The sequence below is a fragment of the Athene noctua genome, chromosome 10 (assembly GCF_965140245.1).
Source record: "Athene noctua chromosome 10, bAthNoc1.hap1.1, whole genome shotgun sequence".
NCBI lineage: Eukaryota > Metazoa > Chordata > Aves > Strigiformes > Strigidae > Athene > Athene noctua.
In genome coordinates this window covers 7363617-7381810 of record NC_134046.1, presented here as the reverse complement: position 1 = coordinate 7381810, position 18194 = coordinate 7363617, and the positions used below count along the sequence as shown (strand labels likewise).

General features: G+C 44.2%; 1 protein-coding gene across 1 annotated transcript in view; it reads right to left on the bottom strand.

Moving 5' to 3' along the window:
• Positions 1-678: 678 nt before the first annotated feature.
• The window catches only part of LOC141964166 (monocarboxylate transporter 2-like), a 37609-nt gene continuing 20093 nt past the window's right edge, over positions 679-18194 (bottom strand). Inside the window, exons 2-4 of the mRNA XM_074914214.1 lie at positions 9478-9621; positions 3796-4671; positions 679-979 (exon numbers count right to left, since the gene is read on the bottom strand). Coding sequence (XP_074770315.1) covers positions 684-979; positions 3796-4671; positions 9478-9621 — 1316 coding nt within the window. The 3' untranslated portion in view covers positions 679-683. The remainder of the gene's footprint in view (positions 980-3795; positions 4672-9477; positions 9622-18194) is intronic.

Here is an 18194-nt window from a genome sequence, read left to right as displayed (position 1 = left end):
CCCTGAGAAAGTCTCTGGTCAAGCCATGATGAGCCACCCCAAGTTAGTTCTTTCCTAGCATGCCACAAGGCCAGGCTGCCACTTCACACACGGGCATGTACAGCCCTTGTTCTGTTGAAGCAGCAGTCTCATGCTGTATTTAAGATGAGTGTAAGGTCTATTTTACATTTCCATGAGATAGAGGTGCAAGTCACAGTGCAGCTGCCAGTGGAAGGCAGAACCAAATCCCTGGGATAATTCTGACACTGCAGATGAAGAGAATCAAAGAGTTTTGACTGTATGGCAAGAAGACCCAGCCACCACAGTACTCAATGCAAAGCCTGTTCAGGCTGCTGGAAGGGCTCTGCATTGACTCTGGTGGCCGTTGGCCTTTTCACTGAGTAAATCTGTAGTACAGGGAATAAAAGGGGGATGTCAGTTACATCCTTACTCGGCCCCTCTGGGAAATGGGAAATACCTAAAGAAAAATGTTGCAGGACCTTTGGTATGCAAATGATACTGCACTGTGTCCCAGCACTTTATAAGAAACCAGACTTGTTTCTGTTCTAGTCTTCTCCTACAACAAAGAAGAGGATGCACATGCCAGAGCACAGAGTAAAATTTAAAAACCTAGTGTGATTTCACAGCTGGTGTCCATTTAAGCAACCCAGAAGCGATTTCCCGTTCAGCCCATGAGAACAGGTTTAAACTTCATTTGTGCCATTCATTTCCTTCTTTAGTCCTTCTCGTTCCTCTCTCAAAGGTTCCAGCTCAGGCCCATCCTGTGCAGTTTCTTTGTTCCAGTTATTTTTGCCTTCATTTTCTGTCCTTACAGGATCCTCTTTTGGATCCCCTTTTACCTTTCTTTCCTTCTCCTCCTTGGCAAGCATACGATAATTATAATAATTCATGATGAACAGGAAGGTTCCTGCCAGGACCATCACAGCTCCACATTTAATGAACATATATTTATAGTCCCCAAACGTATCGATAAGAGTTCCTGTAAAACATATAATTAAAAAAAAAAAAAAAAGAAACTTAGAGGTGAAGGCAAGAATATTGTGTTTTGAGATCCTAAATATAAAAGGACACCCTTGTGGCTTTAGAATAAAATAAGACATTCTCTGGACTTCTGATCTCTTCCACAAATACTCTGATCCTGCAAATACTTCACGCGTTCCACTATATAGCCTGTGGGTAGTTAACATTGATACAGGTAGTATTAGGAATAATTTGTAAGTTAAGTAGAAGGGGACAGAGAACCTACCTTGGGAAGTCTGGACTTTTGAGGCACACCTATATTTTCCATGCAGAAACTAAGTCCTCTGACCACAGAGTCTGCAGACAGCCTTTCCATTGACTCCAGTGATCACCTACAAGGATGTCTGTGCGACTTGGTAGTCCTCAGGCTGCAAGCAAAGCAGCAGCTTTTGGGAAGACCTTCATGAGATGGCACCTGGCCACTGGATATCATCTCTGACTCTTGACAAAGACCCTCCAACTTATTTCATCACAGGTCATTCCCCTGCATTAGAGAGGACTCAGCTTTTGGTCACAGCTGCCCTTTCTGCATTTATACTCATGATCTAAAGATGAAAGGGCACTGCGTGGAACTGGAAAACATTAGTTCCAGGGAAAGCAAAGATGATGCTGTCAATGTCAGATAATTTCAATGCCAAGACAAATGTGACAGGTTCCTCTCAAAGGTTAATGCCTCTGCTACAGAGTTACAGAGTAATTGAAGGGAGATGGCTTAATTGAAATGTCAGTGTTCTCCATTATGTCAAAATGTAATGCAAATCTTATTGGGATTATGATCCTGAGCATTAATTCCCATTTACTGGTGCAACACAGCCCATTTTTAACATCCCAAATCCTAATTAAAGTAACACCCACTCCTAACCTGGCCTTCACAGTACAGACAGTCCTCCTTGAAACTGGCCCATCATCCATTAGCTCTCTGACTTTTTGGAGTATGTTCTCCTCCTTAGAAAGAGGGACTTTAATTACTTCCTGACTGACCCCTAATGTTGAAAAGCTGATGATTAATTATCCAACTGTATTACACTAACAAGGGATTTTATGTTCACCAAATAGATTTCTTGATCACAAAAATATTAATTTTTAACTGGTTTTGGTTAATGGTTCATCCTGATTCATTCCTAGATGTCTTGGTACACCATTTTCAATGCACTGTGTTTTTCATGTTACTGGTGAGACATCAACCAAATGCTAATTGCAACAATTTTCCTTTTCTGCTAATCAGGATGACCTAGAGGTCTCCTAAATAGGTTTCAATGAGAGTTTTAATGAGTAGAGTATTGGAAAATTCAACAGTAGGATAGTCTTGCTTCTTTTCCTTTGAGAATAAGATAAAGTCATAAAACACACTGGGAACAATTTACTTAGTTCATTAAAGCAGAACACTGCAGTAGGTTATTAAAATGCCAAAGAACCAATAAATTTGCTGCTTATTAAAATGGTGGGGGAAACCCTACAAAACTAATATTACTGTTTATTACATAGAACTGTTTAGCCTCATTAGCAGTCTCTGGTCATTAACTTAATCTTCCACACAGAAAATTTTATAATTCAGAAAACGGTCATTTTAAAATTGTATTTTCTTTTGTTTGTCATTAATTAAATAATGAATCTCTAAGACAGCAAGAGGATACAGCTGCTTCTGTCACACCGTATGAGCTACATGGTAATATGAAGAATTAAATGGCTCTGCAATACTTGTCGTACAGACTATTAGCCAGATCTCAGTTTTGAATCCAGAAAATGGGTTTAAACTGCCTTCTTTCTGTGCATTCTTTAAATTTATGACAATACTGTCATATCAAAAAAATTAGCAGAGTTTAGTGTTTATACATCCAAACACAGACAGCACACACAACCTAATTAAATATTTTAGCACACTTAGAGGTGACCAGTTTCCAAACCAGTTATTCAAGCTTGCGTATAGGTGAAATGCAAATTGCAGGACAGGGCACATAGACAGGATGGTATCTGTGCGCTGAGAGGATGTCACCTATAAAGTCATTTAATTCATAGCCGACTCAGATTTGATAAGGACTGCACTTGAGCCAAATGCCAGATACAAGTATGGTGTCTTCAGACATGGTGTGTTCCTTGTAGAAAAAGAAGTGAGCACATGCTAATAGAGACAAAGAAGAGCAGGCTGTTAAATTCCGAGATCACTGTCCTGCCTACCTTCAGATGACTGTAAGCCCTGCCGGATGTTCAGTATTGTCAGCATGGACCTTTGAGGGTCTCTGCCTTTCAAACTATGCCGTCCAAAATAAACCTTTTATTTTCAGAACAGCCTTAAACCTATCAGATGCAGTAAGATGATTGAAATCCACAAGTGGAAGTACTCAGAGCCTCAGCGACAAATAGCAAGGCTTAGGTTTGAGTCAACAAGAGGATTTCATAGAACTCTTGTGTTTTACAGTGCTTAAATTGTGGTGGGCTCCAGCCTTCTGCAACAGGAGGAATCTCCAGGAGTTGTCTAAAGTGCAAGATTCTTAGGGATGTAGAAAGTTCAAGTTCAGTTCATGTGTTTGACAGGATCAGGGATGAAAAGATCACTCTCCAAACTGTTGACATCAAATGGAGGACTACACAGAAAGGAGTAAAGAGGAAATGCTGGAGAAGATATCTAGGACTTGCCTTCCCTGTCCAATTACTGGTGGAAAACGGTTGGTAGGAAGCAGAGAAAACACATTTAGAACCACTTCTTACAAACTGTACTTGCAAGAGTCTAAATAAAAGTGACAACCCAGTGGAAGCAGAGGAAGAACATACACTCACCTCCAATAGGTGGTCCCAGCAATATTGTACAGCACTCTGCAATGGTGACCAGGCCAACAGCGCTTGTAAAGCGGGCAGCTCCCACGAGGTCCATAAGCGTTTCAAAGAGCATGGCACAAACCATGCCAAAAGCCAAGCCAAAAAAGATGGAGTAGACAACGAGCCCTGTGTAGCCAGAAGCCAGCGGGCACAGAAGGTGGCAGGTGCCATTGAAAGCAATGGAGAAGCTGAAAAAGTATTGAATCCGCGGCCTCACCCACTTGCTGTTTGCAATGATGCCAGTGGTAGGTCGGGCAATCATGTCCACGATGGCAAGGATTGAAAGGAGGAAAGCAGCTGAATATTCATCAATGCCAATGTGCTTTGCGTAGGGTGCCAGAAAAACAATAGGGGCAAAAAAACCCAGGAACATGAGCACATTTCCAATTAGGTAAATTAAGAATCCTCTGTGCTTAAAGAGGGAAAAATCAAGGTACCGGTTGATTTTTTCACAACAGTCCTTTCCTCCTTCCTCTTCTGTTTTGTTCTCCATGGGGACATCTGTGGGACTATTCATTTCCATGGCATCTTCAGTGACCTCTTCTTTCAGAGCACCCTTCCCTTCCTCAGTCATCTGGGTTTTGACTGGTACTGTGGCTGGCCCGATTGGTCTGAAGAGTGCTCCTGCCACACAGCAGTTTAATAAAATTGCCCCAAGAATTAAAAAGCTGCCTCTCCAACCAAAATTGTCAAAAAGGAACTGGTTGAGAGGAGCCAGAGTGCAAAGCATCACAGGGCTCCCTGCCATAGCAAGGCCATTTGCGATGGGTCTTCTCTTCAAAAAGTATTTCCCTATGATTATCACTGATGGCTGGAGGTTGAGAGCAAGGCCGAATCCTGGAACAGAGAAAAATAGTTGTGATACACAAAGGAAGATTTGAGACCCATTTATTCTGAGCTCGTTGTTTAAGGCAAATTCATGGACAATTGGTCCACTGGTGGGTCTTCAATATGACAGTCTGTATGCAAACTTTGCTCAAGATATCCCTGAGCTTCTGGCTGCCACATTTGAGTAACTAGACCCCAGAAAGACACTTTCAGTCAGAGAACGCCTCTTCCTTTTGCATTGCAAATCTCTTTGGCGGCGAACCTAGCACAAAGAGTTTGCTGCAGAATAAATTGAAACTACACCCTTGATGAATGCTGGCTGGTCTTGTCCAGACACAGCAGCTTTGTTGGAGGAGAGGATGAATCTATTTTAAAAAAATGACAACTCCCAGTCTGAGGAAGGTTGTTCTGGCTTAGACAGGGCTAACCACCAAAGCACATCCTTCTCACATGCAGTGGGGGCTAGCTCCCCCTTCCACGGGTGGTGAGCACCCAACACTGCTGCCGGGCAGACAGACCTGCATAGAAAATAACATCACCCTTCTCAACCGCTACTAATTTGGTGCTGTGAGCAATTCAGGTCTGATGCAAAAGATTAGGAGGTCTGCAAGTACACAGCAAAACAGCTACTGAGGATGCTAATTAAACAGGACCCTAGAGTGTTTCTTTTAATTAAAATTTATTTTTATTGCTTTTAGATATATAAATGGTATTATAAATCTGCATTGCTAATTCAGTTAGCCAGCTTCTCTTGCGCAGGTGAAAGCTGAAGGCAGACATACCGAATGCTGTGATGGTCTCAGCTGTCTGTGGTTCTGAGAGCACTAGCATATATTAATAACATTTCTATGATGCACAGTATTTCCTTAAAAAGTTAAATTTTCAGAACTCCATCAAAATGACATTTAAAAATCATGCCACATACTTTCCACCCTATCATCCAGGAAAGAATGAGCCACATTAGAACAAAGCAGAAATGTAATCCTTGAAGTGATTATATCAGAGAACATGAATCCTGAAAATAGGGTCATGCAGATTTTTTCTTGTTCATTAGTCTATATAATTAGTTTGTTTAACTGTGCAGTACATAATTAGGCATATTGCTTTACAGAAGAGAATTTAGAAAGGTCAAGGTCCTCAAAATTAATTAAGGAACACTATCATTAGTCGCTGATTAGAATCCAACTGATGCAGCAGAATTCAACTGATGTTGAACAAAATTGTGATTTTTGCCAAGTCTAAGATTCTTTTTTTTTTTTTTTAATTTCTTGGAAGTTTACAACATTAAAAATAAATTGCAATGGCAACACATTAAAATTAGCCTAATATGAAACACATTCTCAGCATGAAGTTTTCTAGATATTTTGTATATTTGGTCGGGCATGTCTTTGGGAAGTACAACCTGCTCATAATGCATAAGGGGCCAAATTCATCCCCATGAGAGGGCTGACCTGAGAACTATGGAGGCAAAACTCAGCCTTGGTTAGAGAACAATCTTGACAGCACTCAAATATAGGAATGCGTCTTCTTTCACCCGAGAAGCTGTAACACAGTGGATTAGACTTTAACTCCGTATTTCCCAGGCTGGTAGGCAAGGGCAGAAATTGGTCCATTGTTTCCACAGAATCATTTTTGTTAGGGACCTACCACACGCTGTGCAGAGAAGGAAAATCAGACTGTATGCCAGCTACCCACTTAAACAATAATCAACTCAAATTTTTTATTATGGGAACATTAATTTGCCAGTCAGACAAATCTAATTTAATATTACCTCATGCTCTTCCCATTAATTAAATCTGGAGAGTTTCAAATTGACTGACTGGAATTTCAATTTACTTTAAGCTTTTGGCTGACTTTAGTTGGAAATATTTATATCCATTTTATTCCAGTTTTCAGAAACTACAACAGCTTTTCCATGGTTGAAATTGTTACTTAAATAACCACATTTTCCCCCCAGGGATATGACAGAGAGGCCTATCGGTGGTGTTGCATGAACAGAAGGAAGCCTGTGCCAGAACGAGTACCCTTCCCTAGATTAAATACATCTCCCTCAAAGGAAGTAAGTGGTGCTACAGGAGTGAACTGTGTAGTTACTGATCTTGTTCTTACTTTATTAGCAAGTGAAGATCCCACCAGGTGTTTCAATGCTCAATATTTACAGCTGAGGCAAAAATTCTAGTCTTATTAGTCAACACGCTTCACCCTAGATTCCAATTTAGTTCATAGCGGTCTAATTGGTACAGATTGGACTAAACTCTGACCAGTGGTTATTGCCTTGTATTTAGCTTTGAAATTTGCTGCTTCTACCTCGAATTGAAGAAGAGGTTGCATGCCTAAACACCTATTTAATGCATCCAAGCTGGCATCTATCCAGATCGACAGCTTGCAAACCCCATTTCTTTTTCTAAGCGCTATAGGGAAACAAGTGAGGAAGAGAACATGGGTTTTACAGCGTACACAAAGTGCCTCGTGCAGCCCACAGCTCGGTGCCATCAAGGACAGAGCTATCTCTGACAGTGGAGCCCGGTCCCTGCTCTGCATGCAAATGGAAAAGACATAATCAAGAAAGCAATTGAGATTGCCGTGTCTAATCCCTCCACTGTAAACAGATACTTCCTGCTCTCCTCCTCTGAAGAAATTTCTATTAATATGCCAAAGGCACAGGACTGTAGCAGAGACCTCCTAGTACCAACTATCTTGTTTTTATCTGCATCCCTGAAAACTACATGAACACGGTCTTTTACATCAGTCTGTTTCCTTTTCGGGCTGGTAGGAAGGGGGCTAAGAAAGAGTGTGATGTTTACAGGTTGCTTTACAGTCATTGCAAATCGCCTTTGCAAAAGTCTCTCTCCTCGTACAGTAATGCTGTCTCAGCCACATGATGAGCAGGCAGCTTCATAATTGCCCTTGAATGCTTCCATGTTAGGCCTGACCAGTGAAAGCACTTCAAGCATAATTAGAGGCATCAAGCATGTTAGCAGCATTATAAGCATCTTCCCTTCTCTGTCAAATTAATATTCCTTCCCCAGCACACACACCATGCCTGGAAATGATGGGTTATTAGCTAAGACCTCATCCATACAGCTGCCCTCATTCAGCAAGCAGGAGGAAAAGATGTACACAACAAAAAAAAATGTGCTTTGCTCTGAGGAAACATCACAGCATTAAAGATGAGATATGGAGGCAGTTTGCTCCTGTACCCTGTTGCTGGGATGAGGGTTACGTGTGTGCCTTCAGCACAGCTCATACTATCAGCTCTCTGGGGTGGGCAATGGACCAGATTTGCAAAGATTAGGGAGTAAAAAAGAGCAGGGTCTTCATAATCCAGAGCAGGGTCTTCATAATCCTAGGCCCACTGGGGTTAGGCACATAATTCCCTGTCAGTGTTTTTAGAAAAGTACCTCTGAAAATAGGAGTTGGTGCCTTCCTACAGCACTGTTCCTTCCTTGCCTGAGCCCTTCTGCTCACCAAAATGCACATATTTTTAGCAAAGGATTTACAGTTTCCATGTGCTAATCCAGTGTTAATCAACTTGCTAGAGGACATTTGTTTAGCAGGGAATGATGCAAGCTCATGCATTGATAAATATTGAATTTATCCATGGGAGAGATTGGTTACTTTCATTTCTCATTGCTTTCTTTCTGGAATGTCTTTCAAGGAATCTGCAAAATTTATTCATTCAGTAATAACACAGTTTCATCTAACCACAGTGACTCCCCTTAGAAAGAGTAAGGTTTAAGAGAGGGAAAGAGAATCCTTCATGGGGATTTATTCACTACTGTACAGATTTAATGAAGCAATATTGGTGTAGGAGAAGAGGGTGACAAACTTTTTGTCCCAATTCACTTTGCTAGTGGGTGATTTTATGATTTTAAATGTTGAGCTCGCACTTCTCAGTTCAGAAAGCAGCAACGCTTAATGTGGCTGAAGAGAATTAGGGAACATTCATTAAAACATACCACCTTGCAACCTCAAAAGCCAATTTTGAACTCATTGTGTCAGATGTCCTAGCCGCACTGGAATAAACACTGGCTGTACCTTAGACAAAATAATCGAACAAAAATGCTTACAATTAAGCAGCTCTATTCACACAGGTGGAGAACTCCAATCCATCTACCTTTAAAAACAATAACCCAGCAACTGCAGGCTTTAAAGTTGCTGGACTTAGCCTATGCCTTCTGTTTGAGTTTCCGATATGGGAATTCATATTTTAATACAGACAATTCAAATTGTAACTTCAATAAGGAAATATAGTTGGTTTTTTTTCTCAACAGGGAGAATATTGCATATTTTCAATCAACTCCAGCAGTTATTTTCAGATAAAGGACCTCCTAAACTTACAAGCAGGCAAAGGGCAAGTAAACTAAAGCAAACCCCTGAAATCTCATTTCATGTATCTTGCAGAGGGAAGATAACACACAGTAATACAAGAACACAGGTGCTTTCTTCATAGCATCACTTTGTATCTCAAAGGACTTGCCTTGCCCAGGGCAGAGCAAAGTCAACCTGCGTTCACTTCAGCAGGAGCTGAGGGCACTGATGGCCATCCTCAGGATTGGGAGCATTCATCTGCAAAGAGCACATCCCCTGCTAAGATCCCGCATGTAATGTTCAGCCAGGAACATAGCTCTTAGCAGGGAATATGCTCTTTGCTAAAGTTCATCTGGAGCAGTTAATAAGCAAGGGCCCTCGTCCTACCAGCTTTTTATCTCACCAGCTTCCCATTGCGTTTGGCTGAGGTGCCCAAGCGTGGATGCTCGAAGGCATCAGAAGTGATCCTCAAGTGTGGGTGGAAAGGAGATGCTTTCTTCTTACCTGTAATGAAGCCCACGCAGATGTAGAGCTGCAGGATGCTGGTGCAGAAGGCGGCTGAGACCATCCCAATACCACACAGCAGGCCTCCAAATATCACCACGGGTCGGCTGCCATAGCGGTTTACTAAAATACTGCTAATGGGGCCTGGGGAAAAAAGTGCAAAATAGTCCTTGAGGTAGGTATCTTCTGACAGAAGGGCATGTTTGACACAAAGCAGGTAAAATTCTGCAATATCAGTGCCCCTGAGGTGCTGCTGACAGCCTCTAGGATGACACCAGGAAGAAAACAGAAAAAGAGAGAAGGATGATGCACACTGTGTGGAGATGGCAGCATGTCCCATGCCACACAGCGGCTGTGTTGCCGTTGACAGCTCTTACCCCCAGGACTTCAAAGTGTCATCAGAGAAGGCAAACAGCAATAACAGCTCAGGTGAACACATGATCCCAACATAGGAGCTTCTAGATTTATTATGATGCTAAACCATACATACAAAGCGGTGGTTCGTATTACAAGGCTGATATCATGAATACTGTTGCATTTTTAATGCTTCTATTTAATGCAGTTTCAATACTGCTGACCAGGACTGAAGCTTCAGCAGAACGGTTGTTAATTAAATCTTAATAGCAGTCTGTGTATGCAGAAACAGTTCGGAATGATGGATTAGCCAGAGCTCAAAAGAATTAGTTTGGTCTTGCATTTATGTAAAGAGGTGGTTCAAAAAAGTGCAAAATTAGGAAAGAGGGAAAGGGCTTAACAAACACTGCACACTGAAAGGAAACATTTTAATCTGAGGAAGTGGAACATGCCAGCAGCTTTGGGCAGAGGAGGAAAGAAGGGTGGTCTCGTGTATAGTCGTCTTAACCAGTTGGAGGACCAGTAAAAAGCAGAATCACAAAATAATATATGTCAGTGGGACTTTGGAGGTCTCAGGACCAATATTCTGCCCAAAGCAGAGCCAACCCTCAAGTTAGATCAGGCTGAGAAGTCAGAACGGGAAAAAGCAAACTGAGCAGGAAAGAGTGGTCCAGAATTCAAGCTATGAGATGTAAGAAAAAGATTCCGTATTACTCAAAAACCCTGAACCACAGTGCTGCAAAAATGATGCTGGCAATGAGGCAAGGGGCTACAGGCAGCATTTAATATCTTGTCTTACCTGACTATTTCTGGTCCTGCTCAGCACACACCAGCAGTGTTTTGGAGCCCAGTGTGCCTATTTGCCTTCATTCCCACCGTTATGAACAGCCCACACTGTCCACATACCAATTACTGGAAACAGGTATTTTAAGCTTACAGGCACCTCTGAGGAGATTGACTGTGGGATCTACCTCACCAAAGAGCCATTTAGTAGGATATTTACCTTTGCTTAAATAATCTCAGCCAGAAATAGTGCCAGAGCTCTTTCCAGACCCTGCCAACCATGGCACACTTGAGCACAGGACCCAGACCCAAAAACTCCAATATCTCCTCAGCATGGCTGACAGCACCCGAACAAGTTCTCAGATGTTATAATGTACAAGAACAAAAACCAGTAGGTATGACTGGTTTAATCTAGGGAATGAAGCCCATTGTTACATCTGTAACATATAAAATACTTTCCACTAAACGTCCAAGGTCAAAACACTCGAATGAAATACACGCAGGCAGAGTCTTAACAGCTTCCCTGTAACTGTGTGATCTGTGAGTTGGTCCCATTGAATGTACCATTCAATTAAAATTTCTGTGAGTGTATAATTACGTGAAGAGTTTTTTCTCCTAATCCTTTAACTGAATTCACATGCATGCATCCTTTTGCTGCACTGAGCTCTACAGAATTCAATGAGAAGTTCTGGGGAAAAAGATACGTATGCCAGATCAGCACAGCAGGAAAGGGACCCCTCTCTCACTGAGCTTCCCCTGGTCAGGGCTTGGGCTTGAATCGTGCTTGAGCTGGTCTCAGTGTGTCCTGTAATTCAATAGATTGAGCCAGTGTTCCTCGGAAAGGCATCAACACATTCCTCTGCAGCCTAAGGGCACACAACTCTTCCATTTTTCAATTTTCCACATGTCCGTGTTTTTCCAGAATCAATCTAATTACTCAGCTAAGAAAATGTGGTTTCAATTACCTTCTCCCACTGGAAGAGGGCTTTCACTTTAGCCCTAAAACTACAGGATGTCATACTATGGAGCAGAGCATTTAAAGCCCACAAGATTCCTGCCAACGCCCCTCTCCTGCTCTGACTTGGAGGAGCTTCCAGGAAGAGAAGCCCCTGATACGAGAAGTAAAACAAAATGCTCACATATGTCCCACTCTTGCAGCATCCACCTTGGGAGAAGGGATATATGGATCCACGTCCCTCTCACTGCAGTCCATGAGCTGTTGTATTGACTTCACCCATCAGTAAGGATGGGTTTGGACAGCAGATGATGAACTGGAAGAGGCTGAGGGTGGGACACATTCTGCTCTGCTTCCCAGCTATGGGGACAACCCGGGGTAGAGGCTGAAGTAGATGAAAACAAAAGTTCATATCCCAACCACTGGCTTTACAAACGAGAGCACCCTTCCTGTGCCCCTTGGGCACCCTCCATGAACATGCAGCGTCCTCAACCCCATCCCAACTTCCCAGTGGTCACTTATTAAGCCACGAGACTGCAATTGCTCCCTGTTCTCGTCTTGTGTGGTCTCTCAGCAATGCCTTACAGCAGGTCTGAGTGACCTTCAGCAAACAGCCTTCATCTGCTGCAAGCAGTGTTATCAGTTTTACGGGGGATAATCAGTCACACTTGTTTGTCAGTCCAGGTGGGAGAGCTGTGGTCTCAAAGGCCTTAGCTGGCTGGGCTGGGGCTTGCTCACAGGGAACTGTGACAAACTTCAGAGGCAACATAAGTCTTTCTCCTTCGCAGCCTGAAACCTTAAGCCCAGGCCCTGTGAGTCTGCTTTGCCAAAGCAGAACGGTGTACAGCATCACAGCACACACTTGAGTGACAGCATTTGATCTACATCACCAGCTCCCACACACAGAACTGAGGGTCAGAGACCTCTAAGGTACTGAGTGCAGCCAGTTAGAGGAGAAAACAGGAGTAGCATATCTGAATCAAACCCTTCCATCCACTGGAGAATCCACAACGAAGGCCATGATGAGCATGCAACCTGCAGGGAAAGTATCAGCTAGACCTACGCTTTACAACACACCAGAGAATCCAACCTAAGGCCTCAAACAGTTGGGAGACAAAACTTCCCTGAGCTGCTGTTCATAGGCTGAAGGTTTTGTCATAGTCCTGAGTAGACCTTTCAAATGCACTGAAGCAAATGCAAAATCACATTCCCAAAATTACTTCCACTTAAGTCATTCTGGACCTCAGAAACATCCGTAGGCTTTAATGGAGCAGCCTTTCAAAAGCTGTCCCATCTCTGGGCAGAAACCAGCACACACAACGTGTCACATAGCTGTGCACACTTCAGCATGCAAGCCCTGCCAGTCTGGACAGGTGCATGAAGCACAGACAACACCTTCACCCTGCCCAGATGTCTTCAGTGATCAGCATCACACCCCGCAGATCTAAATGCACCTCTCCTGCCCTGCTCTGCCACACACCACCCATAGTGTATTTCTTGCAGGGGGCTGTTTAGCCATCAAATGTTAGATAACTTTAACAGCAGTGCTGTGGGGAGCTTCAGAAAACATCAAATAGCTCAAGTCAGGGCAGAGGAATTAAGAAGAGGGAACAACAAAGCCAGCACCACAGTTGTGGGAAATAGGAAACACAATTACTGCTTTGCTTGCAGCTATTGCAAAAATTAAAAGTGTGACAGCCCCTGGAAACATGGTGGAATTAAAAAGTGAGACCTGTCATTTACGTTATTCAGCTGACATGAAAAGAATAAAGATGCTGTATATTACCGCCCAGAAACCATTTATGGTAACAAGATGTGCAGCTTAGATCCCAAGGCACCTTTCCGTGGTAATACCTGCCTGGTCGAATGTGCAGGAACCACAGGCTGCCTGTCCTGGCATCCAAATTAAATCAGCCTTCCTTTCTGCAAGCCAACAGTGGGAGACGGTAGCAGGAGTTGGGGTGATTTTTGCCTCTTAATTTACGGAGTAAGGTGAGGACAGGGCAAGAGAAACAGCTGGCAAAGCCCTCAGATAGCCACCATTTACCTGGCTTTACCTTGCAGGAGCAGCCACGTGAACACTAAGTCACTGAAAAGTCATGGCAAGGAGCAAAAGCCATCTCAGGTGTCCCTGATGCATGGCTTCTCAGGGACTGGAGCAGTCAGGGTAGTATCACCCAGCCAGCACTGTCCCCACAACCCCACCATCATGGCAGTACTGCCACTTCTGGTGGGGAAATTACAAGTAAAATTTAATCGTCCCCTTTCACCCCAATGCATTACAAGGACAAGGCTGCCGACACAGGGGTGGTAGCAGCAGGTGCTTTGTGGGAGAGGATGATGCTTCCACTCACCCAGCCTTAGGAAAGAAGGCAGGTCCCTTCCACAGCCCAGCAAGTGGCTTCCTCTGTCCCAACAGACATCCAGCCATGGCTGTCATTTATCATCCATCACCAGGGGATGACATGAGGCAGTGGAGGATGAGACAGGGGATACGGAGCTTCATCCTGCTGGTGGCTTCGCTCAGAGCCGTGCGTGTGGTTCTGCACCTCCCCGGCTCACAGGGCACTGCTGGGGGACACAGTGGCCAGTGGGGCTACCATCACCCCTGGGTAAGAGCCAGGAAAGCCTGCTCAGGAACGCCTCGCTTCACACCCAAAGCCATTGCAGAGTGCAGTGCACACGGAGGAGGTTCTGTCTGCAATAAAACCCTGCAGTCTGGAAAGCAAGTTTGCACCAAATATCCCCAAAAGATGCTGCTGGGATCATGGCACTCCTGGAAGACTGATGTAATGTAAAGCACCATCCTCAGCCTATATAAATCATGCCGGTTTAGTGTCTGTCCTGTATAAAGCCTCTCTTTTCTCATACCTGTGGCGGATTTCCATTTGTTGTTAGCTGGTACATGAAAGGCCATGTCAAAGAAGCTGATCTTGGTGGCAAGCAAAACACAGGAACTCACCAGTGGGAAATACAGCAAACCCTAACTCATTTGTTAGCTTGTCCAATTACTTTTCACCTTGAGTTCTATGTTTGCAGAAGTGAAAAGGACCCTGAAGAAGAGATTGTAAAACCGTAAAGAAAATGCAAAATACCCTGGACTCTTCTCTCCTCTCCTCCACAAAGCCAAGCCATCTTGTCATTTATTCTTTTTGAGCTGCTGAACTATGATCCAGAGAGGATCATAACACAGAGTTGGCATTTAACAAGAAATATCAATCCAGACTGGCTTAAACTCTTGCAAGTATGACAGTACTCAAAAAATAGAGAATTGCCTTTCTGTTTTCCTCAATAAGCCTTATGAATTTTTTATGAGCTGCAAAACTTCCAGTGTTGGTGCAAAACACCGATGTATTTTTAACAAGGACTAAACCGTTCTTCTCTCCCATACCTCTGACCATACATATATCCCTTGTTTGTAAAGTTTGGTTTGTCTTTTTTTTAAATTTAATCTAATACTAAGAGAAACAGTTTTTCCCCTTTTCTGTGGAACCTGTCTTGGATGAATTTCTGCTGAAATATTTCTGTGCAGGGCTCTCAGAGAGCTAAGAGCAGAGACTCTGAGAGACTGACCCTGTAACCCAGAGGCCTCCAATGCAACGTGAGTTTTTTTCCAGGTTTCACAAGACTGACCTTCTGACAGTGTAAAGTGGCACAAAGCCACTGCAAACATCATATGTCTGCTGGTAAAATCATTTGATGGCCATGCAGATGATAAAATAGCAACACTTTAAAATATTCCACTGCATGGACCCCAGTGCTGGCAGTTTGGGGATCACCAGAGCCCCCATCGCTGGGGCTTAGCTCTTCCCACCTTTCTGCAGTGACAAGTGGCTCTAAAGAGTTACTGTACAGGGACATTGGTCAGCATCAAAAGAACTGCCCAGATAGATAGTTAATATTTTCCAAAGTACTGTGAAAACACAGATAATACTAAGGAACTCGGCACATGACTGGCGTTGACTATGTGGAGTCACTGGGGATATAAGTATGAGCAGAGCATACTCAGCTGGGAAGAAAGGAGGGGAAATCATTTATACTAATAAAACAAAGTCTATTATTACACTAGTAGTAAAACAACGACAGGAGCAGGCCTGCAATTTCCTCAGTAATAATCTCATTCCCTCGGTGGAATAACAACACTGCCTTTGGCCTCATAATTTATCCACCAGGGTACCAGCCCATTGTAACAGAGCAACCTCCTCATTACCCTGCAAATGAAAGCGAGTGCCCCACGTTATTAGCATGGTGCCAGAATCCACCAACCTCCCGAGGCAGAGGGGATCAGCGCCAGCAATCAGCACCCCATCATGATGGATGCCCCAAAAGGGAGGTGGCCTGAGAAAACACGGGGCACAGTCACAAAGGCAGGGGGAAAGGGATGGGTGTGTGTGTGTGTGTTTTAAAACCTGCAGCCTTTCGGTTTTTTGCTTTGCTTAAAGTCCAAGGTCCAGGACCTGGGTGGCTCATGCTCTGAAGTGTCACCAGGGCTTGGCGAATGGCTGCTCACCAGCTGACCCACAGTAACTGAGCCCTGCACATGTCTGCTCCAGATCACTAGAGAGGAAATGGTGGTACCTGGTAATAATACAGTGTATTATTAGTCTCAGCTGCTTGGTTCAGATGGTTTGTTTTGCACTCGCAATGGCTGAGGATGCCACAGACAAATGGCAATTCCCCGGGCAGTGCTGCTGGAGACAGGATGGCCATGCACACCGGGCTGGAGGACGAGCAGCAGTGAGAAAACACCCCAGGTGACAGCCATGGTGTCAAATACCCCTCTTCTAGAGCCCAAGGGGCAGTTCCAAAGACCTTTCCACCCCTAACCACCCTAATGCCTTCTGTTTGCACCGCCAATAATAATTTTTAAATAAGGAGGCTGAAGTCCAGCATACTCCATAGCAGCTCCAACAGCTGACCAGTCACCAGAAGCTGCCTCTCTTTCTTCCTCGTAGGTGAGGAAAATGGTCTCTTATGTTAAAGGGGCCAAGGGCTGCAGTTTCAGCACAACCCCTGTGAGATGAATAAGCCAAGCATGGGAGAGACTGCCTGGACATGCGTTACCGGGTCATCAAACTGGTCAATCCAGGCTCTGTGGTGCTGGGTCTCCCAGGCACGATTGGTAACATATCCAGCTGAGAAGGGAGCGGGTGTAATGATCTACAGAAAACAAGCTGCAGCAGCTCTCCCTCCCCTGCACCCACCAGGCATGTCCTTGGGAAGCCAGGGACCCTGACCTCCCATCAGAAATACACGCACTTGCAACAGCAGCATCCTGATGTGAAAAAAAAAGCAGAGAAGCAAAGCAGACAAGGCCCAAGCTTCAGAAAGACAAAGCGTTCTCTTCATTATCCAGCAATCTTATCTGATCGGCGCTTCAGCATTTCAATTTCCAGATTACACAGCTGACACGTGCTGCTCCTGCGGCGCATGGAGGAGCTACAGGCCAACAGCTCCAAAATTGGGGCTGGAGCCAAGGTCCTTCGTGTCACTTCGTATTTAGGCCATTAAATAACCACTCCTGCAAAGGGACAGCATCACAGGTGCCGAGCGTGCAGCTGACTGCGCTCAGTGGTTTCCCTGGGCTGCTTGTTTGGATCTCACCCACACAGCAGATCACAGCTGCTGACCTTCAGAAGGTCACAACTTCACAGTTTTTGAATTTCTTTCCCATGACTTTTTTAGCTAACCTTTTGCTTTGGCAGGACCACAGACTTTCACCCCTTCTGTCATTTGAATCCCAGCTGCAGAGCACGAGTTCCCTACGCAGCTGAAACACCTATTCCCTGAGATCAGCAGCCCTTCGTTAACCAGGCTTAACACACTGCTCTATGAGCAAATTGGCCGTGCCCCCCAGAGGGCTTTGTCCACCTCCTGGAAACCCTACACAATTTGACCAAGAGACCAGTTATGCTGTTGAGCCATCCATGAGCTGAAAAGCTGCAATGCTGTGGGACAGGCCGGCATCAACGCTCTCGCACTCCTTCCTACAGCAGCACACAAAATGACCAGGGGATGAAGCTTTGACATGTCTGAACTTCACTTGCAGGAGTGGATTATAACTTACACCTGGGCTTAACACCTGCCTGCAAAGCATAAACAATCCCCCAACCAAAAGTCTCTGCTTTCTTCTTCCTAGTTCTTACTAATCTCGTTTTTTATTAAGTCTATCACATCTCTATTACTGCTGCCTGGTGACCTTGCTAGCTCCAGTGAAGGGCAAAATGATAAAGCTTTGTGACCAAGTCCACGAACACAGAAATATTTCACCTGAACCTATAGTGCTATTATCGCTCTTAAGTAGAACAGGGCTATTTAAAAAAATAAAAAATATAAGCACATACGTGGTGACCTTGCAGGGCTTGAGTGCTCTCTGAGAGTCATGAGAAGTATATGAATCTGAAGCTCCATCCATTACAGAAATCAAATCATTCCTCATGCGGCTTTCCTAACAAAATCCACGATTATAATGGTGCTGCTACCCCAGGGATTGCCCCAGAGTGGGAAGACATCTTGTTTCAATGACACGGGGAGGCTGATTGACTCTTGGTGGGACTCCAAGATGACGATAAGCAAAGGGATGAAGTCCAGCACCAGGCAGCTGAGCTGCGGGTACACAGGGGGC